General features: G+C 47.9%; 8 protein-coding genes across 8 annotated transcripts; 3 read left to right on the top strand and 5 right to left on the bottom strand.

Moving 5' to 3' along the window:
• Window positions 1-307: 307 nt before the first annotated feature.
• On the bottom strand, window positions 308-2,344 carry N7455_010528 (GMC family oxidoreductase; the record flags this gene model as incomplete). The annotated part of the gene is made up of 5 exons (XM_040954791.2): window positions 308-354; window positions 406-907; window positions 962-1,841; window positions 1,896-1,925; window positions 1,980-2,344. The coding sequence occupies 5 exons, from the start codon at window positions 2,342-2,344 to the stop codon at window positions 308-310; spliced, it is 1,824 nt and encodes a 607-aa protein (XP_040814695.2).
• Window positions 2,345-3,332: 988 nt separating this feature from the next.
• Window positions 3,333-4,545, top strand: N7455_010527 (lipid-binding SYLF domain-containing protein; the record flags this gene model as incomplete). Its single annotated transcript, XM_040954975.2, has 3 exons — window positions 3,333-3,375; window positions 3,437-3,534; window positions 3,592-4,545. The coding sequence occupies 3 exons, from the start codon at window positions 3,333-3,335 to the stop codon at window positions 4,543-4,545; spliced, it is 1,095 nt and encodes a 364-aa protein (XP_040814552.1).
• Window positions 4,546-4,791: 246 nt separating this feature from the next.
• On the bottom strand, window positions 4,792-5,529 carry N7455_010526 (uncharacterized protein; the record flags this gene model as incomplete). The annotated part of the gene is made up of 1 exon (XM_040954938.2): window positions 4,792-5,529. The coding sequence occupies one exon, from the start codon at window positions 5,527-5,529 to the stop codon at window positions 4,792-4,794; it is 738 nt and encodes a 245-aa protein (XP_040814664.2).
• Window positions 5,530-6,808: 1,279 nt separating this feature from the next.
• Window positions 6,809-11,147, bottom strand: N7455_010525 (chromatin-binding protein RAD9; the record flags this gene model as incomplete). The annotated part of the gene is made up of 2 exons (XM_040954824.2): window positions 6,809-11,029; window positions 11,088-11,147. The coding sequence occupies 2 exons, from the start codon at window positions 11,145-11,147 to the stop codon at window positions 6,809-6,811; spliced, it is 4,281 nt and encodes a 1,426-aa protein (XP_040814590.2).
• Window positions 11,148-11,750: 603 nt separating this feature from the next.
• Window positions 11,751-13,196, bottom strand: sen2 (tRNA splicing endonuclease subunit SEN2; the record flags this gene model as incomplete). The annotated part of the gene is made up of 1 exon (XM_040954955.2): window positions 11,751-13,196. One exon carries the CDS (start codon window positions 13,194-13,196, stop codon window positions 11,751-11,753), a length of 1,446 nt encoding a protein of 481 aa, XP_040814578.2.
• A 324-nt stretch (window positions 13,197-13,520) lies between these two features.
• N7455_010523 (H/ACA ribonucleoprotein complex subunit NOP10) lies at window positions 13,521-14,324 on the top strand (the record flags this gene model as incomplete). The annotated part of the gene is made up of 7 exons (XM_065606474.1): window positions 13,521-13,549; window positions 13,596-13,742; window positions 13,807-13,819; window positions 13,898-13,942; window positions 14,050-14,117; window positions 14,182-14,234; window positions 14,305-14,324. 7 exons carry the CDS (start codon window positions 13,521-13,523, stop codon window positions 14,322-14,324), a joined length of 375 nt encoding a protein of 124 aa, XP_065460437.1.
• Window positions 14,325-14,714: 390 nt separating this feature from the next.
• On the bottom strand, window positions 14,715-16,039 carry N7455_010522 (rRNA-binding endoribonuclease; the record flags this gene model as incomplete). The annotated part of the gene is made up of 2 exons (XM_040954858.2): window positions 14,715-15,230; window positions 15,284-16,039. The coding sequence occupies 2 exons, from the start codon at window positions 16,037-16,039 to the stop codon at window positions 14,715-14,717; spliced, it is 1,272 nt and encodes a 423-aa protein (XP_040814534.1).
• A 3,771-nt stretch (window positions 16,040-19,810) lies between these two features.
• N7455_010521 (uncharacterized protein) lies at window positions 19,811-21,197 on the top strand (the record flags this gene model as incomplete). Its single annotated transcript, XM_040954908.2, has 5 exons — window positions 19,811-20,011; window positions 20,066-20,170; window positions 20,234-20,607; window positions 20,664-20,731; window positions 20,794-21,197. The coding sequence occupies 5 exons, from the start codon at window positions 19,811-19,813 to the stop codon at window positions 21,195-21,197; spliced, it is 1,152 nt and encodes a 383-aa protein (XP_040814660.2).
• Window positions 21,198-21,604: the final 407 nt, after the last annotated feature.

Below are 21,604 nucleotides of genomic sequence, written 5' to 3'. Positions count from 1 at the left end.
GTTTCTGTAGCGATATGAGGATTTGTATCTGGTGTTCACTGTATTATAGAAAGAGCATTTACCCATCAACTTTCCAACGTGTATTATCCTTTTTTCTTTTTTCTTTTAGGGAGATATTGGTATACAAATGCCATAAAGGCTCATGTTTCATGGCATCTTGACGAATAAAGTGTGCCTCCCATAGTCGGGATTAGCACAGCCCAGCAAAACCGAACAACAAGGCTATTTATTATCTAAATGTCAATTTACAAAAAGATATATCAAGTCATTGCTTCTCCGTTTTCACCTTTGAATCTAAACAAGGGACTCAGGAATCTCGGATAATATCCGCCGCAATCTTCTCGGCAAGCATATCTGTGACGCAGTTAGCACTTGGTAAGCCAGAGAAATAACCGAGAAACATACAAACCGTCGATTGAGGATGACCAGGAGGAAGGAAAGGAAATGCACTAGCATCAACTACGCGCAGTCCGCCCACTCCATAAACCCGGGCCTGGGAGTCAACCACGGCCATATCATCATCGGACGTTCCCATCTTGCAAGTACAACTCGGATGCCACAAGGTCATCACATTATCCTTGATAAACTGGAGAATCTCATCATCAGATTGAACCTGCGGCCCGGGGTTGGACTCCTCGCCAATGACTACTGGCTGCATAGCTTCACTCTGGAAAGCCTGGCGTATTCGCTTGAACATGGCAATGACAACTTCCTGATCAGCCTGATCATCAAGCCAATTGGGATTGATCACCGGTAGATCTGAGGTATCTGCGGACTGCAGAGTAACATTTCCTCGGGACATAGGTGCAACCAAAACACCGAGCATGGAGGCGTATTGGTATCCATCTCTTGGCTGGATTGCCGGGAGGTTTGATACATTTCCGATATATCCTGCGCCAGACATATACTATATATCTGCGTGTTAGCAACCTTCATATTTATCTGCGGGACTATCTCTCACCTCTGCTTCAGGCCAGTCGGATGGAAACTTGGTCAGTTTACTCTGCGTTTCCTCAGAGAAAGCCGAGCGCAAGAATCGCGGAATCTTCTCAAAAGCCACAAAATCCGCGATTGGATTTGTGATGACTCCCTTTTTGGAGAGTAATGCTTCCAGAATTTGCCCGGCCGCGTATACCAGGTCGGTAGCAAACTTGGTGAATGTTGTCACTCGCACTCGGTACGAAGGTGCAAAGAACGGATGATCCCACATGTTCTGACCGACCCCTGGTCGATCAGCTATAACGTCGATTCCGTGTTGCCTTAATTGATCGGATGGTCCAATACCAGACACCATGAGGAGCTGCGGGGACTGGAAGGCACCAGCCGAGATGATAACCTCTTCCGATGCCGAAAGGGTGACGGTATTTCCCAGCAAGCCTTTCACTTGAACTCCTGTTGCTTTCTTCTTCTCGTCAAATACCACTTTCTTGGCAAGGGTATTTGTATATGTCCTTAGTGACTTCGGCTTGATCTTGGATAGGAAAGATTCCTCGGAGCTGCTTCGGAGCTCGTTGGATGGATCGATGGTCGAGGCACAATACTGGGCTCCCATTATCTCACCCAGGTTAAAGTCCTTTATTTGATCAATGCCGATAGCTTCCATACCGAGACTCATCCATGACGAGAAAGGCTCGGCGAAGTTAGCATATGACACCTGTAATGGGCCACCATCCGATTCGTAGGCTTCGATATCATAGTCCGCGGAGGCATTTTGAGCTCTATCGTCGGTGTTTGGGGGCGTGAACTGCACGCTCTTCTTGTAGAATGGGAGCACTTCATCGAATGTGTAACTGCTGTCATTGACTGACTCTGCCCATGCTTCCATAGACTCGCGTGTCGGACTGCATGATCCCGGTCAGTCAAGCCGCAAGAATTTAGTCTCCACGGGGCTTTACCGTTGATAGACCATGAAATTCAACGCTGACCTACAGACAAATTAGTTTTGATCTGATATGCCAGATTCGGAAAGAAATACCTACGATCCCCCAAGACATTTCCCTCGGGCGAAATGAATCGCCCGCCTATTAGCACCCGGTTGATCTCTTGTCACAAAGCCCCAATCTTCCGGTGATCTGAAATTAGGATCTGATCCCATCGCCAACGCATCAGTTGCAGGGAACTCAGCCACAGACTCAAGCTCGTAATACCCCCCAGCTTCGATCAAGGCAACTTTGAAGTCGTTCTGTGCTAGTCGCGTTGCGATCACACTCCCGGCGGTACCGCCGCCAACGACCACATAATCGAAGGTCTGGTCGGCGAGGGGAATATCTCGTCGTTCTGAGGGTGCAGATTTCACGCCACTCACCTGCAGTGTGAGGAGGACTAGAGTGGTTTGGAGCAGCATCGGGAATAATGGTGCAACCGCTGGAGACTTGAGACAATATGCGGCGGAATGTTACAGCGAAACAAATCCGATATGTACAACTCCCAACCGGACTATTGCAACTGTTGCACTAAAGTAGGCCCATCTCCGAAGATCTTCCAGTCTTGCGATATACAATATATTCGGTTCTTATTATATTGAATTCGCCGGTCCGATGCACGGCCCAACCCTCGTTGGCCAGGTACCTGTCCCGGTATGTAACCTTCCAAAGTTAGAAGTACGGCTGGCTCAAAAATAAGCTTAACCGCGGCCCGTCAGCCTATCCATGGATGCTTATTATCTTATTTTAATTCCAATGTTACATTACATGTGTGGATATATCATAAAGAACGAAATAGTTCCTCCGAGCATATTATATTCTCACCTCAGCTGTTTTCAACGCGTGATATTCAGCTGCAGCTTGCGTTAATCATCCTTAGATGATCTATCAGGGTAAATTTGTTTCGGGTCAAGCCAGAGAATTCATTAAGCTGCTCTCAAATAATGGGATTCATTATGCAAAAACAATGACTATGTTTTAAGTGCCATTGATCATCGGTCAAGTAACACTATATACCTCACTACACATTCCATCATACGAGGCACCAAGTACTTGGCAGTCTCGTTCATCCGAACTCAGTACAACATAACTGACATATTTCTAGCTATATGAAAGTTCTGAAACTCGAACTGACAGGACTATGTAGAACCTTCGTGTCTGTTTCTGCCCCCAATCGCGAAGTATACTAACGCCGCGAAACGTCCGTGCGCAATTTAGGTTAAAACGCCAACCCCTGATTATACGACCCTGTAAGAACCCTTTAATTTATGTAGATTCCTGGTGGTTTAATATTATCTTTTCCCTCATTCGCATTTTCCATTCTACGCTCGATATTGGAGGCCATATCTGACTCTACTAGACGTAGACATCGTATTACAAAAAGCATCATCGGGAGAAAAGATATCATCCATGAAGAACCCGTTGCACAACCCGTTGCCTGCTTCACTATCTAGTATTATCCCCCGTGCCACTGCTACCCATATGGCTGACTCCGGGCTGACCATGTTCCACAGGCGAGTGCAAAAAGGCCGCTGCGATTCTCGAATCCTTCATCAACCCAAAACTCAAAATCGATGGAGAAATCCCACGTAAGATATTCGCGGGGGCCAAAGTAAGAGATTTTCTACCGAGAACCGGCCCAAATAACCATGACTTACACTATGCCAAGGGAATCGCCGTATTCACAGCGCTCAGAGTTGGATTCCTGGGCTCGATCCGTTTTGGCTCGGGACTGATTGTCGCCCGTCTCCCAGATGGCAGCTGGTCAGCCCCGTCAGCCATGGCAATGGGTGGCGTCGGCGCCGGTGGTCAATTTGGCGCAGAATTGACGGATTTCGTGTTCGTCCTGACTACCGACGCAGCAGTGAAGACATTCATGCAATCGGGAAACTTGACGCTTGGTGGTAACATATCCATGGCTGTCGGGCCTATTGGTCGGAGTGCCGAGGCTGGGGGAGTAGTGGGCACCAAGGGTGCAACGGGGGTGTTCGCCTACTCTAAGACCCGTGGACTATACGGCGGTCTCACAGTCGAGGGTGGTGTTCTTGCAGAGCGTGCGGATGCAAACAAAAAGCTATATGGGCGGAAAATTCGAGCAAAGGAGCTGTTGGGTGGATCGATTCCACCACCACCTCAGGCAGGAGTTCTCATCCAGGTTTTGAATGGGGACTTCTTCCGTATCGATGGACCTACGGACCCAGCCACGGAGGGCACTGGGCAGTCGGGCGAACAAAACCCCGAGGATTCTACGCACCCCACTCGTCCGCAATCACAGGGAATTGTGACGCATACTACTAATCAGTTAGCAGTTGGTGAGCTAAGCGCAGAGCAGGCGCTTGGAACTGCGGAATCACTCCCCAGAGATTCTCACAGTGTACCCCATGAGGGAGGTGCTCAGGAGACAACGCCGATTGCTGAGAGTAAACCAACTACCGAGTTAGGTACCGAGGAAGCAACCGGAGCCGCTGGATTATCCAACAAAACTACGCACAACGCACATACGCCAAACTTGCAAGAGCCTGTGTCTACTACTGCTGAACATGTTTCGGCCGTGGAGCCGAGTACACAATTGGTGCCCAAAGGCAAAGAACCGGCAGCTGGGGATTCGCACGATACCTCATGAGCTAGATATCCCAGGGCATATCCCTGCTACTGAGAGGCTATCTGGCAGCGTAGAGACCACGCCTATTGTAATTCGCTGATACTCAAAGTTATGTTGGGATAATGTTGTATTGGTTTCCTTCCAAGGTAGATGGATCTCCAAATTGAGATGTCCAACTACTCTTGCGCATATACCATAGTAACTTCTAGATAACCAAAGTCTTACCATTCCATTTCGTAATCCTTTTTCTGGTGTCGGTTTGATTAATCATTCCTCATGAAACTGGTAGACAGTTGGGGAAGTCTCATTCTTGATCATATTAGTGTCGCCCATAGCACATTTATTCTCGGTGGCAGCATGCAAGCGGCTAACTTCAAAGCGAACGAAATCCTGGCAAGCATTCTCGAGCGAATCGGATCCCGACCAAGTGAGGTCAACTTCAAAGTGTTTCGTCCATTCAACTGCCTCGGGGCTTTCACTCATACTGACAGCAAGAAAGAACTGATGGAGTTGGATGTTGGATGGGAGATTGGCGGTTCCCAAAAGCTCGACCAGTTGGCTCAAGGCGGAACGCCACTCGTCGACAAATTGTATCGGATCCACCGATGGGGTGTACACACAGTTAATCCACTGGACGTACTTGGAATGAGATTGATGGAAACCTCTCTGGTTGAAGTAGGCCTTCAGAAGTTCGAAGGCAATGCGAGGGGTTTTAGCAGGGGCGATGAGTGCCTGTAGTTCTACGTCGACACTGACATTGATAGTTTCAAGAAGCTCAAAGTTAATGGTGGGCCTGATAGATCCGTCGTCCTTGAAGCAGGTAACAGGTCCATCGATGATAATTGACCAGTATCTGGTATCCTGTGTATCAAGGGCCCGTTTGAAAAGTTTAGACCACAGGAGGAAGTTGCCACTGCTGCAGAGCATAGGAATCATACGAAGGATTTCAACTAATTCAGGTGTGGGGACTGAGAGTAACGAAATGTCAGATTCGTTGAAAGACATGGCTGGATATGTCAAGGGTGAACCATGTGTTTTAGCTTAGTAGGCCCACTGGCATGGCGGGAGAAAGTGGAAAGAAGAGAAAGTAAAGTGGTGAAGATTAAGTGATGCCTCGCAAACAGCCAGAAAATGGCAGAAGAAAAAAGAAAGGTGAAAGTTTGTTATTTTCCCCTCTATATGGTTACTAGTATAGTGATCTCTTCTACGGGTTATTAAAGGCTTCTTTTTAAGGCTTAGTTAGATCTAAGGATTAGAAGACCAGAAGACAGCCCGGATCCCGTATAAGTAGGAGTCATCATGTCTAGCGATAGTAAATCCCCTAGCCTATTCATTCATTATCACTTCCACTATTTGTAGCTAACGTTGGAGCATGATGTACTATTTCTCGGGCACTTTGCTGACTGATGTAGTTTCCCTCAAACCCTAAGGACGGGAATCAAAGGCAGCAGTTCAGAAAAGGGGAGCGTAGGCATGATAAGTATACTGATGGCGAAGGGTGTGTGGGTGGTGGGAGAGAGTGTAGAGAGAGGAGCGTTGAGAGTGAAGAGGTGATGGAAGTTGAGTGATATCTGGCAGAAAGACAGAAAATGAAATAAAAGAGAATGAGTGCATTGATTTCGGATGAACATATAATGTCCATGGGAATTTTGATATTCATCCTGAGATTTTGAATCAACACAGTGATATAAAAGATGTGACTCAAACCCACTTAATGCCGTATATAGTTGGTTACTGCAAGTCGAAAGTGAGAGAAACATGAAAAAAAAAACCAAACAAAAGAGAGGCGATGCATTATCTGATATAGAGGCTCCGCTTTAACATTGTGAGAGGACCATAAGGTGAGAGGTGAGCTGGAGCAATGATGATATACAAGCTTCTTCGTACACATATACCCCACTGGGCAACGATATATGAAGAAAGGAAAACGTCTGGTTCTTCACTCTAAAACAAGTATGCATACCAAATTTTAGTCAAAGCCAGACAAAGAATCATCCAGGCAATCTTGGAGGGGGCAAACAAGTCCGGGTAGTTCCAATATTTCATTGCACCGCCTGAGATCTGGTATTAGTGTATCAGTGTGACATTTGGAGATAGGGTGGATATAGATTTAGCGTATAACTTGGTGGAAACAAAGAGTAGATTCCTCTTTAGACGCATGACATCCCAATGTTCATCCCGGGAGCCAGGTGGCCAAGCTAGCTAACAGCATCTGTAGTTTGAATAGATCCATTAAAGAATAAATATGATAAATGACATTGGTATCAAGAACTAGCATAAGAAATCACTCCTCAAACAACCGACCTAAAATCAAACTCTGACAAACAAACTCATTACCGACAACCCTCGCAGTGCATTTCAGCTCATTAGGGGGTGTAGGAGTGGACGATGCAATCGACTTCCTACGCTTCTTCCCATGGAACAAGTGAATTCTCTGCGTCTTCGGTTTAGGCGTCAACATCGACTTTGCAGCAGCTTGGTCTGCATCATCAACATAAATCCAGTCCCAGGTATTCGATATATCGGCATCAGACTGTGAGTCTATCAATGCCCTGGCCGTGCCGAGATCAGGAACCCGCTCAACGCGGGAAGCCCCTAGGGCATAAGTCAGGAAGATGTAGGCTTTCCTCTTTTCCTCTGCCTTTCCACGGCCCATGACAAGGAGCACTGATTGCCCTGCGAGCAACTTTGTTCGCGCGGAGATGGTGTCGGCGAGACGGGCCGTGGATGGGGGGTTGGGAGCCATGACTCTGGATTTTGTCACTCCGTTGAGGTACATTGAGTCGCCGGCGGGGAGGAGATAGATATCCCAGTCGAGGACGCGACCTTGGGAGATACAGTCCTCCACCCACCGCCCGGCCAAACATGGGAGGTTCAATGCCAGTGCTTGCATGTATTTTTCCCGTCGAGAATGGGTATCGGCAATTAAACAGGCAAAGCCAACGTCATCAGCGAGAGATGTAAGACGAAGACCCTTGTTATTCAGGTCTGCATCTTTGGCTCCACCTTTAGTGGGAGTATCAACAGGAACAATTGATGAAGGCTCGAACAATTCAGTAAATCCATCATGTAATACAGTGCCGCCATTTTCGATGATCAGCCTAGTCACACGGTTTTTAGATGCTTCGTCCTCCTTGTAAGAGACGGCAAATACCATCCCAGCGAATATCCCGCTGCCTTGGTGAATGCTGCGGGACAAGCGAGAACTGGGTGAAGCAGGCGCGGATGACCTTTCAGATGGGGTATAGACCATGCTCTCTTGCTGGACAGGCGCCGGGCGATATGTGAACATCCGATCTTTAAGTTGATTCCACAGGATAGTATCAAGATAGACACGAGCAATAGGTACTTTGATCACATTCTCGCTGTTGCCCATCCCTCCATTGGGCAGACTTTTCCGTTGCTTGGGACCGACTATGACAGTAGCATGGCCATAAATGTCGGTTATAGGATAAAGGCCATCGTCGGCGGCTTTGGCCAGCTCTTCTCTAGTGAGCTTGTCACCAAATCCACGGACGATATGAGTGACTTTGGGGACATTATCCATCTCGATTTTAACAGAATCTCCGACACGAAGCTCAAATCTCTTAACGGCACCCTTTGGCACCTCGACAGGGAGACTGTCCTCAAATTTCACAGAGTATTTAACCTGTGACACGCCTAGTGGTGTTCCAAAACATGTCGCTGGGTAGTATGCCCGTTTCTGGCCCATCCAGACAGAAAGGACCTGACTTGGAGCAACCACTGTGTTTTCCGATAAAGTGTGAGATGGGCGAGGCGTGGTAGGGGGGTCATCGATGCCGTTCGCCTCTGAATCAATGATATCATCTGAGGCAATTGTCGATGAAACCGCGGTGAGTTCCGATGATGGAGGTGGTGGTCGACTATGAACGACAACCTTTGGTGAGGGTGCTGCAGTAAGTCCGGAGCTCTTTTCTGGAACATGCTTCTTTTGCGTAGACATCGAGGTAGCTGCTTTGCCAATTTTTGATCTCCTGCGGAAGGGCTGCTCAGGCGAACCTTCGATTTCCCAAACATTCTCAGAGGCTCGTCGTGGGGGCTTCGATTGCCTTCGCACGGCTTTTTCGGGGAGTTGCACCAAAGGCACATCATCTGAATCTTCGGGAATAGGAGCTGGCCGTTCTTGTGTCGCTCGAATGGGTGCAACGGATTTTGGGGGCTGTATACGAGGGGTGAGAGGTACGATAGGGTCGGAGGCAATATAACTCGAGCCATCATTGCCGCGCCGCTTCTTCTTCGGTCGAGTCGGCGATCCATCAATCAAGGCTCTGAACTCTTGATCCTCAGTAGTGAAGATCCCAATTCCCATATCAAATCCTCCTGTCCCAACCTGCGGGGAAAGATCTGCCGCAATTTCTGTCAAAGCCCTGCGTTGGCCTCCGCCTGGACTAGACAACAGCTTTTTGAGAGGCGAAGAGAGTGCCTTTGCCCCAGCTGGGCGGATATGATGCTTTCGAATACTGGGGACTTCCTTGAACATGGGTGGAAGATCGTCGTCTTCGTTGTTCAGTCCATCGCCATTGGACTCAGCCTCGGAATTGCATTGGGAATGACTGGGACTTGTTTCTGGGATACTCGTCAATCGAGCCATATCGCCGAGATGCTTAAGACGTTGATTCATAGGTGTCTCGGCCACACGAGATGGCATCGATGAGTTGCCCGCAGTTCCCTCTTCCAGCCTGGAAAGCGATGAATTTACATGTTGCTGCTCCGAGGGGTTGCTGGAATGTGTTGGTATGTTCTCGTTAAGGGATGTATTTTGAATGGGTTGAATGGCAAGTTCATTTGATACAGAGCCATTTCTCTGGGTATTGTTGTTCGAATGTCTTGATTGTGGTCGCGAGCAGGGAGAGGAGGACTGAAGACAGTCTCGTGCGGGAGAATTCACACGAGAACGCGAAGGCGACCGATGGATACTGTTCACAGTGTTGTCGGCTTCTATGCATTTTTGTGATGATTGGGGTGATGGCTGAGAGTCTTTTACCATGGCCTGGGAAGAACGCATGGCACCGTTCGGCTGACCACCACTGTGGGAGCCCAAGGAGCCTCCAATAGCCACCGCATCCTCCAGTTCCTCGTCTACTCTCACGCGAGAAGGGGAGGGAATCGGGTCAAACCCAAGTACCTGAGATAGTCGGTTGTGGGCACTGGTAGCAGCGGCGGCGGCAGCAGGATCTAGAGGAGGTCCATCGTAGTTCTCTTTGTCTTCTTCGGCTGAAGATTGAGGAAGCTCTTGTGACCGGGGTACTTGCATATCTTCCTCTTGTTCTGTTTCTTCTTCGCTGGCAACAGCTACTATCATTTCATGGTCTTCTTCTTGTTCACCTGGCTGTTCGGGAGAAGTCTGTAGTCTGGCGGAGAGATTCGATGTAGATCTGGCAGGAGCACTTAGCCCGGCGAACTGAGCCGCAGCTTCCTCGTCGATTTCCCGCTGTCGTCGTGCACGTTCTATAAAGCTCGATTCCTTGTAGAATTCCTTGTCACTCTGGTCTGACTGGATATTGTCAGCCGACCGAGTCAACCTCTCCCCCAAAGTCCTGTCGCGCTTTGTCTGCGATTCCTTCATCGATATATAGTTCATGTTCGGTTCGGATGATTCTCTCATGAACTGAACTGGGAAGCCCGTCAACGGAGAAGAGATACCATTAACAACGCGAGCGGGTTGAATCGGAATATTGGGCGACGGACGATCCGATACAAGCTCCGTTTGTAGGCCGTGGACAATGGGAGATGACGGGGCCTGGGTAGCCCCGAAAACCTGGCTCAGACCAAGGAGACCGCCGCTTGACTCGATGCCACTAGCCAGCGGATTCCGCGAGATACTCGGGGTCTCGTTTGTCCCACCCTTTCCGTCATTTCTTTTCACCACCGTGCCGGGTGTTTCTGCTAGGAACCGTTGCGATTCGGGGAAGAGATCAGGTGCGTAGGCCATTGGAGAAGACTCGTTCGGGTCGAAGTTGCTCTCATCATCGTTATCATCGTCATCTTGGGAGAGGTTCGTTCCATGGTGCGCAGCGTCAAATTCGGAAATAAGGTCGATATGGCCACTGTCGCCCTCATACAATGTTCTCAATGTCGCTCCATCGGCCCCTGTTTGGGAATAGTCTTGTTGCATGGACTCTCCGTTTTGCCTGATAATACTGTCGTACACTGACTGCGAGACAACCTGTGTATCCCCAGGAGCAGCCTCTGCGGAGCTCATGTTGCCGAATTGTGATCCGGGTACAATGCCCGCTTCATTGCCACTTTTATTGGACATCATTGGGCGTCGTTCATGCTGCCGAGGTCGAGACGGAGAGGGTTGGTGTTGGTGCACAAGGCTCGCGGGGTTTGATGGTGTTTTCGGAGGTAGGTGTTGGCCGGTGCACACTCCGTCACCATTGGAAGCACCGTTGACTTTGTGGTATGTGTAACAAAGAGTGTGCTTCGGCTCGTTCACAGTTTTTGCAGATCTTGAAATGTCCGGCTGAGATGGATCATGCTCCTGGGGATGTCGGGGTTAGTCCAATGAGGGCGAGGGACGCTGCAGGGTCATTACATACTAGCCCCAACGCGTCGCGTTGCAACTTTGCAAAGTCGATGCTATCATCCTGGGTCTCCATTTTCCGACGACATACAGTCGTTGAAGTCTATCACGTCTTAATGGAAACAGTGGTATTTGTGAAGTTCGTTTTAACTCAGTCCGATACTTCAAATGCCTTTGGATCGAGACATAAATGCAAATGGAGGCGTCAAAACGCGAAACGCGCGTGTCACGTGTCTTCAAAGTAATATTACCCCTTACAGACTAGCGCTCTGGGAGTATATTGACACATTTAACAGCCTTCTACGGTATGACTTGGGATTATGGATATTTTGGTTATTTACACACAAGAATAGTCGGCCGTTTATGGGGCCTTGTCGTGTCTTTTGAGATGGCCTTTTTAGTTGTACACGAAGACGGTAAAAAAAAATCTTACTCTGTCTAAGAGACTTTTCTATGTATAACCTTGGATAACCTTGAATCTATAAACCAGTTTACTAACTCGGTAATAACCTGGCGGTTGGGAAAACATGAATTTCATAGATCATTATGCAATGACAATACACATGTACAGTTATGCAAGATAATGCAACATAATTACAGAGAGGGTATCAGAAGCCCTCAGCATTCCCCGCCTTGAGGGGACCCAAGAGAAAAAAAAAAAAAAAAAAAACAAAGGCAATCAATCACGAGTGCGGTTCGGAATCCATCTCTTGATGAGGAACTCGCGCACCTTGTACTGGCCAAACAGCGCCCCAATATCTTCAAGGGAAGCAGCTGGCGGGGGCACTTCGACGTAGCAGACGACCAAGCTCTTCAACACCTGGGCCTGCACACGGCTGACGCAGTGCATCCACCACCAACTCCTTGCCTGCTTCTCTGCTGTGTAGTTCCTCCGTTCTTCTGTCTCGGACCAGTAAGGGTGGCTGTAGGAAGGAATGACGATGACTGCGAACTCGGCGTGGGAGAAGACCGGTCCGCGGTTGTAGAGCAAATAATCGGTTCCGAATTTGACACCGGAGCGGATAACCCAACCGAGGGATCGGAAGTGGTGGTAGACGGCGTAGGAGGTCATGAAGGGATCATCTGGTTGGAGTGAAGCGGAGCCGTCACGGGCAGGTTGGAAGGAATGGTGGCAGAACTTTTGGAGGAGGGCAGAGGTGGTGATTGGTGAGATTGGTTGGTCCTCCCCGGATTTCAAGGGTGAATCGTAGATTTGCAATGCTCCAAGCGAGTAGGCAAGGAAGAAGGCCTCTTCGTTGGAGAGTTGAAGATGCTCCTCATTTGGGAAATCCTCTACATCAAGACTGTCGACGACGGAATCAGGCACCTGGGGTGACGAGGGCGAGGTGGATATGAATTCTTTCTTCTGCACGACTGATGAGAAGCGAACAGATTTGCTGCTAGACGGGGTCTCGGGTTGGTCTTGTTCTGCTAGGGCCGTATTTTGCGCAGCCAGTTCCCGTGCCTGCCGTGCCTCCAGCAACCGAGCCTCTTTTGCCTTCTTCAGGGAGAACTTCTCCGTTGTAGTCGCTGTGACGTTAGTCGTATCGTCTGCAGGTGTGGATTGAGGAGCTTCGTCAAGAATCTCGGAAGCAACAGATTCCCTAGCAGCCGCCTCGGCTTTGAGTCTTTCCTCAATGGCCAGCTTTTCCATCCGGGCACGCTCTAACTTCAGTTCACGACGTTCAGTCCGTCGCAGTCTTGTAATCTCCTCACTGGTCTTCTCATTATGTAACCCTCTTCTTTTCTTCTCTCGCGCCAGCCAGCTAGGTTCACTTCGACTGAGACTACCCTTGCCGAAGAATCCCATCTGCCATAAGGCATTAATGGATCTCTCGTCCGTGACATGGATCGATGAGGTGGCTTTGTCAAAGTAGGCGGAGTAGACTTCTTGACGGGGCGGGGAGATAAGGAATGTGAGGTACGAGAGAGCAACGCTTATAAGAGAAAGAGGGTTATGAGGAATTACAGGAGGAACGTGATGTACATTGACCGGAAGAGGAAACTGGTGAATCTGTCTGAAGTTTGGCCTAGGAGGTCGAGGGGCACGAGGTGGACGTCCATTTGATGCAGGCCCTGACTTGGTAGCCACAGGCTTGTCCATGCTGGTTACTGCAGTGGCCATCCTGGAAACCGCTACTGGATAAAGAAAATATTCAAAGTCCTAAACACAAAATTCGAGGTTAGCGAACTGTGCTGAAACATGCGAGTGAATCGTTCATGATAGTAATATCTTCTCAGATACCGTTGTAGTCAATTCAGCGGATCATCGACAGGCAACTAGAAATCAAAAGTGTCGCCTGCCTGAGCTAAATAAATGGTGTCATCACCGAAGAGGTGAAGGGTGGGCTGAAGGGGAATGTAGTTGAAGAACTGAGGAGTATCTTACCTAGAAGTCTCTGTATGTATGAAAAACCTGAAATCAAATATCAATTAGTAAAAATCCACCATGGCTCTGCACATTAACAGAGCTCAAAGGTCATTTAGAAGATATTCATTCTTTGCTCAGATGCGGGAGAAAAAGAGAGAGAATTTTGCGGTCGAAAGCTCCGTTTAAAAAGCACCGTGTGACTAAGCAGTGTGGTCCGAGCTCTTCCTCGTCGAGAAAAAAATTCCTCCACTCTATCGCCGACGCAAGTACTAACACAGGACAATTCATCAATACCGCCAAGTAAGTCTCTAATTCATGTTCTAAGTGGTTTTCGTTGCTCATATGCTAATATCGCTCTCTACAGAATGCATCTTATGGTATGTTTCATCGCGACATCGAAACGAGCGAATCTTCAGCTCCGCCCGGAGATCGGTCACTAATTTTTTGACGAACAGTACACCCTCGATACCGCTGGCAAGCGTGTTTACACCTTGAAGAAGGTATGGAAATCTTTGCGCTGGGGTCATTGCCGCTGTTCAGCGAACATGTGGCTCCACGGATCACAGTTTCAACTTTGTCCAATGATTCTAATTTTTGGCAATTATAGGTCCTGAACGGCGAGGTCACCAAGTCTGCCCACCCCGCTCGCTTCTCTCCCGATGACAAGTACTCTCGGTAAGTAGCAATATCCTTCTACGAAGCGCACAATGGAAGCATTGGAAACTGACCTCTTCCACAGTCACCGTGTCACCCTGAAGAAGCGTTACAACCTTCTCCTCACCCAGCAGACCGGTACGTCGTATCTCCCGTTACAGACCTTCGCTCCCTCAGAAGTACCGAAAACTGACATTTTATCGTTCAGAGACCCCCGTTAAGGCTTAAATGGATCGACACTGGGAAAAATGAATTACCGGGTGGCATAGCCCATGTTTTGGCGAATGGTGTTTTTCTTGCGGTCAACGGATGGCTGAGATGTCCATACTTGTTTTGCTATCCTTGGATAATCTATTCGGGGTTTCACCTAGACATTCTAGAGAATACGATACCTGATCTAGGAAATCAACAAGGATTTTGTTAAAATGTTCATAAAGAGCCCGATGGACTGGCTATATTCTATGTTCAACCGTAAATCACAAGACAAGACATGGTCATTCCTCATAAAAAGGCCCACAACCACCATGACAGCGGCATTGACCAAGTGAACTTTTTTCTTTCCATGCCCCAAAACTCCAACCCATGTAATCAAGATGCAAAGCCATCCACGCGGCACATTTAGCGCTTCTTAGAGTTGACATTGCGGCCAGCACCGACCTTGGTACGACCGCCAGCCCTGTTGCGCTCGCCGGTCAAGATACCAGGCAGGTAATCTTCGTCCATGAGATCACGCTCGCGACGCTGCCTCCGCTCTTCTTCCTCGTTGGCGCGGACATACTCCTTCTGATCTTCGGCAAGGACGAGCTCGGTACCCCATCCTCGTTGGCCACCGCCGCCCTTCCACTTGCCGTTCGCACTTCCTGCAATCGGCTTGGGAACGCTGTATACATTGCCGCGCTTGTTCCACTGCATGTTCTTCTTCAGGTGCATTGTGAACGCGCCGTTGGCAGTGGTTGTGCATGAGACACGAGTGAGAGTATCCTTGCCACAACGAGGGCAGAACTGCTTGTTCATCTCCTTTGTGGTCAAGAAGCAAGCGTGGCAGCGCTTGATGAAGGTTCTAAGATGCTGGATCTTCTGGAGGGTGGTGGTAGACAGAAGATTGAGGTTCATTTGCAGGAGAACGTTTTGACACTATAAAGAATAAGCAATTGGGCGAGAGACAGATATTGTGTGGGTGTACTTACCGCGAAATCAGTGGTCATAGTCGCAACCTGCATTGTCTTGGGCGCGGCGGTAAGAGTTGCCGTCCCGGACTCATCCTCGGCAAGACGCTTTTTATAGTTGGAGGGTGTGATCCATTCTCCGTCATCAGAATCAGCAGCATCATCCGCATCCTGATCTTCGTCCTTCTCTTCTTCATCAGCAACCGCAGCAGCAACCTCGGCGACTTCGTCGGCCTCATTAGCTGGAGCAGTTTCCTCCTCCTTTGGAGATTCCTCCTGGGCGTCTGCGACTGTGGTCTCCTTCACTCCCTCCGTAATGGCTTCCACCTCCGCATCCTCAGGCTTGGTCTCCTCGGGCTTAGCCTCCTCGGATTCCTCCTTCACGGGCGGCTTTCCATTGATTCTCTTCTGTCCAGGAACGCTTCTTAACCGCCAATCTCCTTCGTTCTTTTCGCATTCAATTTCGTAGGCAAGCGCAAGGACCTCAATATCGGTTCTACTCAGGACAGAACGGTCACCAGTCTTGCGAGCGAATTCGCTGATAATATTGAAGCTCTTAGGTGTGGGAGATCGCTGCTTCAAGAAAGGCAGGTAGAGGGTCTCGACACGTGCGCGGGCATCGGGATCGCGGATCTCGCCCACCACGGAGGGGGTGGTGATAATTTCGTCGCACTGGGCAAGGAGGGTCGAAAGCGGCGGGGTATTCTTGAGAATCGGGCCAGCGTCCAGCACGATTGTGTGGACGGGCTTGGTGGATGCGGCAGTAGTGTCTGCCATTTTGTCCTGTATATTAGGACTATTCCCACTGATCGACAATGAGAAAAGACGAGATCGTTGTTGACTTGATAGAATTGGCCGAGTTGTGGAAATGAAATTTCTCTGTGAACAGTGGCCTGTGCGTCCTTATCGGTCTATCTTATCGCCTATCCAAATCTACCAAGGTCCTGCATTCTTGCACAGTTATCTTTGAATGTATAATTGGTCGTTAAAAGGCTTTGATTGTACGTCTATTCTCTTGTTGTTTGATGTTCAGGTCGCTGTATGGAATGCTGTATGCTGAAGCATGGACGGGTTGGTCAAAATGAAGACCAGAACGCCGATGTTGTGAATATATTTTCAACATTCAAATTGAATAATTTTCATTGGACAAGAGGATTTTATTATCACAACGTAGGGTCAATCTCCAGTAGCAAATTCCTCTAGGCCTTAGCAGTAGTCAAGATTCCTTTCTTTCTTCAAGGAGGACATAACACTCAGTTACCGCCCATGTTGAGAGCAGCACATGTTGGAAACCAGACCAATGGGTTACCGATGCCTCCCCGGGCTGAGTAAAGAGGTTCTTCAAACAGTAAGCATAAAATGACTTTTGAAGGCCAAACGAATTTTTCGCCTCTCGAAGCAGGATTGGTTTCATAAGAGCTATATCCGCAACAGAGAACCTATTTTTCGATGGTTCTGCGCAAACAGCTTCCAACCAATGTGGGTTCCAAGATTATTACCCTAAATCTCGCATATTGTATCTGTCTCTCTGTGGATATGTGATCTTTCCTACATACAATAGGGACATTGCATGTTTCAACCTGCGGCCTCAACCAAAATCCCAGAGGCCCTTGCGAAGAAAAGAAATTAGAAAAAAAGACAATGGCAAAGAGAGTTGCTGCAGGCTGTAAGGAACCATGATGACTTCTCGCGTTCTAACCAGCAGTGGCTTGATTTAGAACACGGAGCTGACATCTTGGTCCAAGTAGCTTGCACAGCCCACAGTAATCTCAGAGGGTTTTCGGCCGATGGCATCGAAGAAGTCTTGTGGACGTCGCTTTGTTAACTAGATAGCAAGCTGCTCAAACAGAATGCTCTGGTGTTCGACATCTCACATTAGGCGTTTGTAGATTCGAAATCATCGACAAAGCCACGAGAGAGCGGTCAATACACGTGGAATCTAATCCAATCGAGCTGTCCCGATCCTAATTTGAATCCGGCTAGCTGCAGTAAGATGGGTGCCTAAATATATTGGGATGTTAAGGAGATCACCCTACTTCATGTCACCGTTGACTGAAGAAGGTATGAAGCCGTCTTGGCGTATTAAATGGCCCAAAATTGCGACAAAATAACCGTTTTTTAGCTCCCATTAGCTCCTACCAATTAGAGCGATAAAGTTTTCGATCTCGAAATCAGACTCGGTTAAGTTAAGTACCTAAATATTGGGGCGGTACTCCGATCTTAAGAGAAACTAGATTGTACATTTTAGATTAATGCAAGATTCAAGTCCCGAGCTGCCATGACAACTCGGCAAGCAAGGCAACCTGCATACAGCGCAAGTGTAGAGCCTAGCGTCCTGCATATTGACAAGAGGTATTGCGTATATGAGTGTTCCACTACAGGATTCAAAATGTGGCAGCTGGAAATCCAAAGTCATGTTTCTTTGATTGCGATAAATGGTCAACCATCGATACTCGTATCTCCAAACGAATAGCCCTAATGATTGTATGTGATATGTCAACTAGCCAACGCCACCTTGGCAGGGGTCTTTTTTTTTGGCCACATGCCGTTGGTGAAAAGCCCAAATAACGTAACTTGTTAATTGCTTTTTCTTGAATTGTTCCAAAAATTCGACCCATTGCCACGAGCCGAATTGCGTGAGTACATATCAGTTTTAGATGTTGTGAGACGCCACTAGTCGAGGTCACATAATCATGTTGAGACGAATGTGCTTTGTATGAGAAAAATTTGCAAAATACAATTAGTAAGTTTAACAATCGAGCACATCCCCCATATTTGTGACAAATGAAGCTTTTCGGGTGCGGATATCCGGGGCATGGTTAACCCTTACAAGGTCTGTGCCATTACCGAATGAAGTGGCTAGATGTTCCAACAAATGGGAGATTTTATCCTCTCTATTTGATTTTTAATTGGACACTCTGTTCTTTTAGTTATGGGTATTTCTGTCGCATACAGGGTAGTTCAGTGGCAATGAATAGGGCGCCCCTTACACATGAAGCAGATGAGCTTAATATAGCCCTAACATGCAAAATGAGACAGTGTCTACAATGGGCTGCTCGTTCCTCGGTCAACTAATAAGACAGACCAGACCTTGTTCTAACCATTCTCCAAATCTCCAAGGTAACAAAATGAGGGGCAGAACGAGAGGGGCATGTATCGACATAGGTCAGAGTGTCACGACAGCTTGGGTTGGAGGTTTTTACCGACTATCTCCATCATTACCGTTTGCATTGCTCCTTTATTGCCTAATAGTCCTCGCCGCACTGGACTATGTCATGGAAATAAATATGAGAATTGGCTTCTAACCGATAGTGACGCGCATAACCGCGATTTAGAAGCCAGTAATCAATAGGTTTGACACTTCCAAGCTCACACTAGCCCCTACGGAGCAACTTTCTACACGTGGACAAACTGCAATTACAGATTCCATAAGCAGGCAGATTGATACATAGGGTTGGCTCACCCCAGGACAACATAGTCTCAGGTCCCACTCGTCATCATCAGTTACTATAAATGCCTCTTCAGTGTCACGTCGGAGATGATCGGATATCAAATGAAATGACCTCCGAGCTGTCTGCAAGTAAACACTGTATGCAAGTCTTGCATAATGTCATAGTCGAAGTGATTTGGAATCGATTTAAATATTGTATAACTATAGCATCCCAGTAACTTGGAACCGAGTGATAGTCCGTGGAAGTATAGATTGCCGTGCGTCAATCACCAAAAACAAGGCAAGAATAGCCTATACATAGTGCACCAACATAGTGAGTCGAGCCGACCGTCCCATATGCGATCGACAGAAATAGCTTGAAATTATTGAAACCATTTAGGGCAGTGAGACGGAAGGGGTAAATGATTCTGGGGTCTCAAAATAAGGTGTGGGGAATTAATATATGAAAAGACCCTGTAAACAATAATTTATCCCCATGTAAATTGCAGCCACAACCACCAAGTACAAAGAGTAAAAAAAAAAAAAGAAAAGAAGGCAAAAGCAAAAATTAACAAAGAATCATCGTATAGAGGTGTAGTTAGTACGGAGTAACATAGGTACATATCGAGTCCATTGGGGCCAACTCAGTACCCGATTCGTTGTATGGGGCCCCTTGCGCTGCACGCTGCTGCAAACACGCTTTTTAGACGGGGATCCTGTCTCGCGTCAGAAGCATTAACCCGTCCGTCCGAGGAGTGAGGAGAGAGAAAATGCCTAATCTTTTAGGAACTCGGTACTGTCTCTCTCTCTCAAAAAGGGATAGTGGATTCGTTCCTCGCCCGTTTGGTTTCTGGGGCTGCATGGATTGTTTATGGTGACGCTGCGAATAATTTTTATGTGCTTGGGATTATAATACGGCGATATCCTCTTGGACTTTTCACTTCTTAGTGGAGAGGTTGTTCTCTTATCACTCCTTTGTGCCCCATACCAGTCATTAAGTCATTAATTAGATCAAGATCGTCTATTGATCGGATCGTTAGGCTGTTCCCCCGGGCAATCTTCTCTTTTGAGGAGTAGCCATCCCTTCGTTTCCTCCAAAGCCACAAGATCGTATGACGATGGATCTATTGTACATTCGAGATGCGATCTTCAGGCGAGATAATGACGGCATCTTGATGTCTGCCCGTGGCGCACAGGGCTTGGTTGTAAGCGTTGTGTTCACGGCCTTGGCAACCTGCTTCGTGGGGATGAGGATGTATACTCGTATGAAACTTATGAATCGAGTGGAAGCAAATGACTGGATGGTTATCATTGCACTGGTAAGTTGGGGTGGTTGATATCGAAGAATGTGACATACTAATACAGATGCATAGGTCAATTCATATATCTTCATGGCCCTCGACATTATCGAAGCCGTCAGCGGCATGGGTGTGCATTTTAAGGATATCCCACCGAACATCTTCCTGAGACAGATGAAGGTGAGCTTGCCCTAAGCCGGGCCCCTCGGCTATCAACTACATCTAACAAAACAATCCAAATAGGCCTTCTGGCTCACCATTCCTTTCTATAACGCCGCCGTCCTCTGCGCCAAAGCTTCAATTCTGATGCAGTACTTCCGAGTGTTCCCAACACACCGCATGCGTGTCGTCTGCTGGATCATGATCACCATCCTCGCCATCTACGGCACATGGGCAGTGATCAGTGCATTTCTCAATTGCATTCCCGTCGCCAAATTCTGGGACGACACAATCCAAGGCTACTGTTTGAACAAAACCAAGCTGTGGTTCTCTAATGCTAGTATGCATATCTCGACGGATATTGCTATCCTGATCATCCCCATCCCGGCTCTGATGGCAGTCGACTTGCCCCGAAAACAAAAGTTCGCTTTAATGATCATGTTTGCTCTGGGTGGCTTGTGAGTTATCCCACTTCAGACATTAACTGTCCTAAAACTAACCTAACACTCATTAGTGTCTGCATCACCAGCATCATCCGTCTAATCAGCCTAAAACAAATCGCCGATTCAACCGATCCCACCTGTACGTATCATATCCCTCAGTCCTATCACATCCCAGAAGCAAACTAACACCACCCAAACCAGATGACAACGTCGGTGCCGCCTCCTGGTCCGCCATTGAATGCAACACAGGCATTATCTGCGCCTGTCTACCAACCCTAAAACCCCTCGTCGCCCGCATCTTCCCAAGTATGGTATCGACCTTCAACGCCAGCCGTCCCACCCGCGGCGACACAACGCAACGCAACTCCGATTGGAATGATAATGCATCTACCCTCGGCGCACCCGGCGAAGAACACGAATACGGCGCTGGTGACCCGGAGCGGGTTCTCGCTCTTGTTCCTGGAACCGGCTTCAGATCTAGTCTTAAGCGCTGGACGAGAGAGGAAGAGAAGAAATTGGCTCAGATTACTTCGGTTCCTGGGCCTCGTCCTAAGAGGGTAACGCGTCCTCGTCCTTTGCCTGCGGATTTGGCAGTGCCGTTTTAAAAGTCTGTTGATGTATAGACGCGCATTTGGTTTTTGAATGGCTTATGCAGTCATGCTGGTGGCTTGGAGTATAAAGTGATATACCCGTCGGAGCTTTTTTTCTTTCTTTCTTTCTTTTGTTTCTTGTCGAGTTGCACCACCCTCGTTGGGCCTGGCAGTTGTCAGGACATGATTACCCCGTGGGGTACACGCTCTCTCTCTTTTTTTTTTCCTTGAGTCATTTTAAAGATATAGTAATGTGGAATGTAGGTGTGGAAATTCTTGGATATATAGATAGTCGAGGTACAGCAATCGAATCAAACAGATAACTTAACACCGAGAGTTGGAAGAGCAATAGTCACAGAATGAAACCACTTCATTGTAGTCCAATGCACGCCTCAAGCATGGAATAACCAGACAACCCGCCT

The sequence above is a fragment of the Penicillium solitum genome (assembly GCF_028829755.1).
Source record: "Penicillium solitum strain IBT 25940 chromosome Unknown utg000008l_segment0_segment0, whole genome shotgun sequence".
NCBI lineage: Eukaryota > Fungi > Ascomycota > Eurotiomycetes > Eurotiales > Aspergillaceae > Penicillium > Penicillium solitum.
This window is presented reverse-complemented; position numbering and strand designations above follow the sequence as displayed.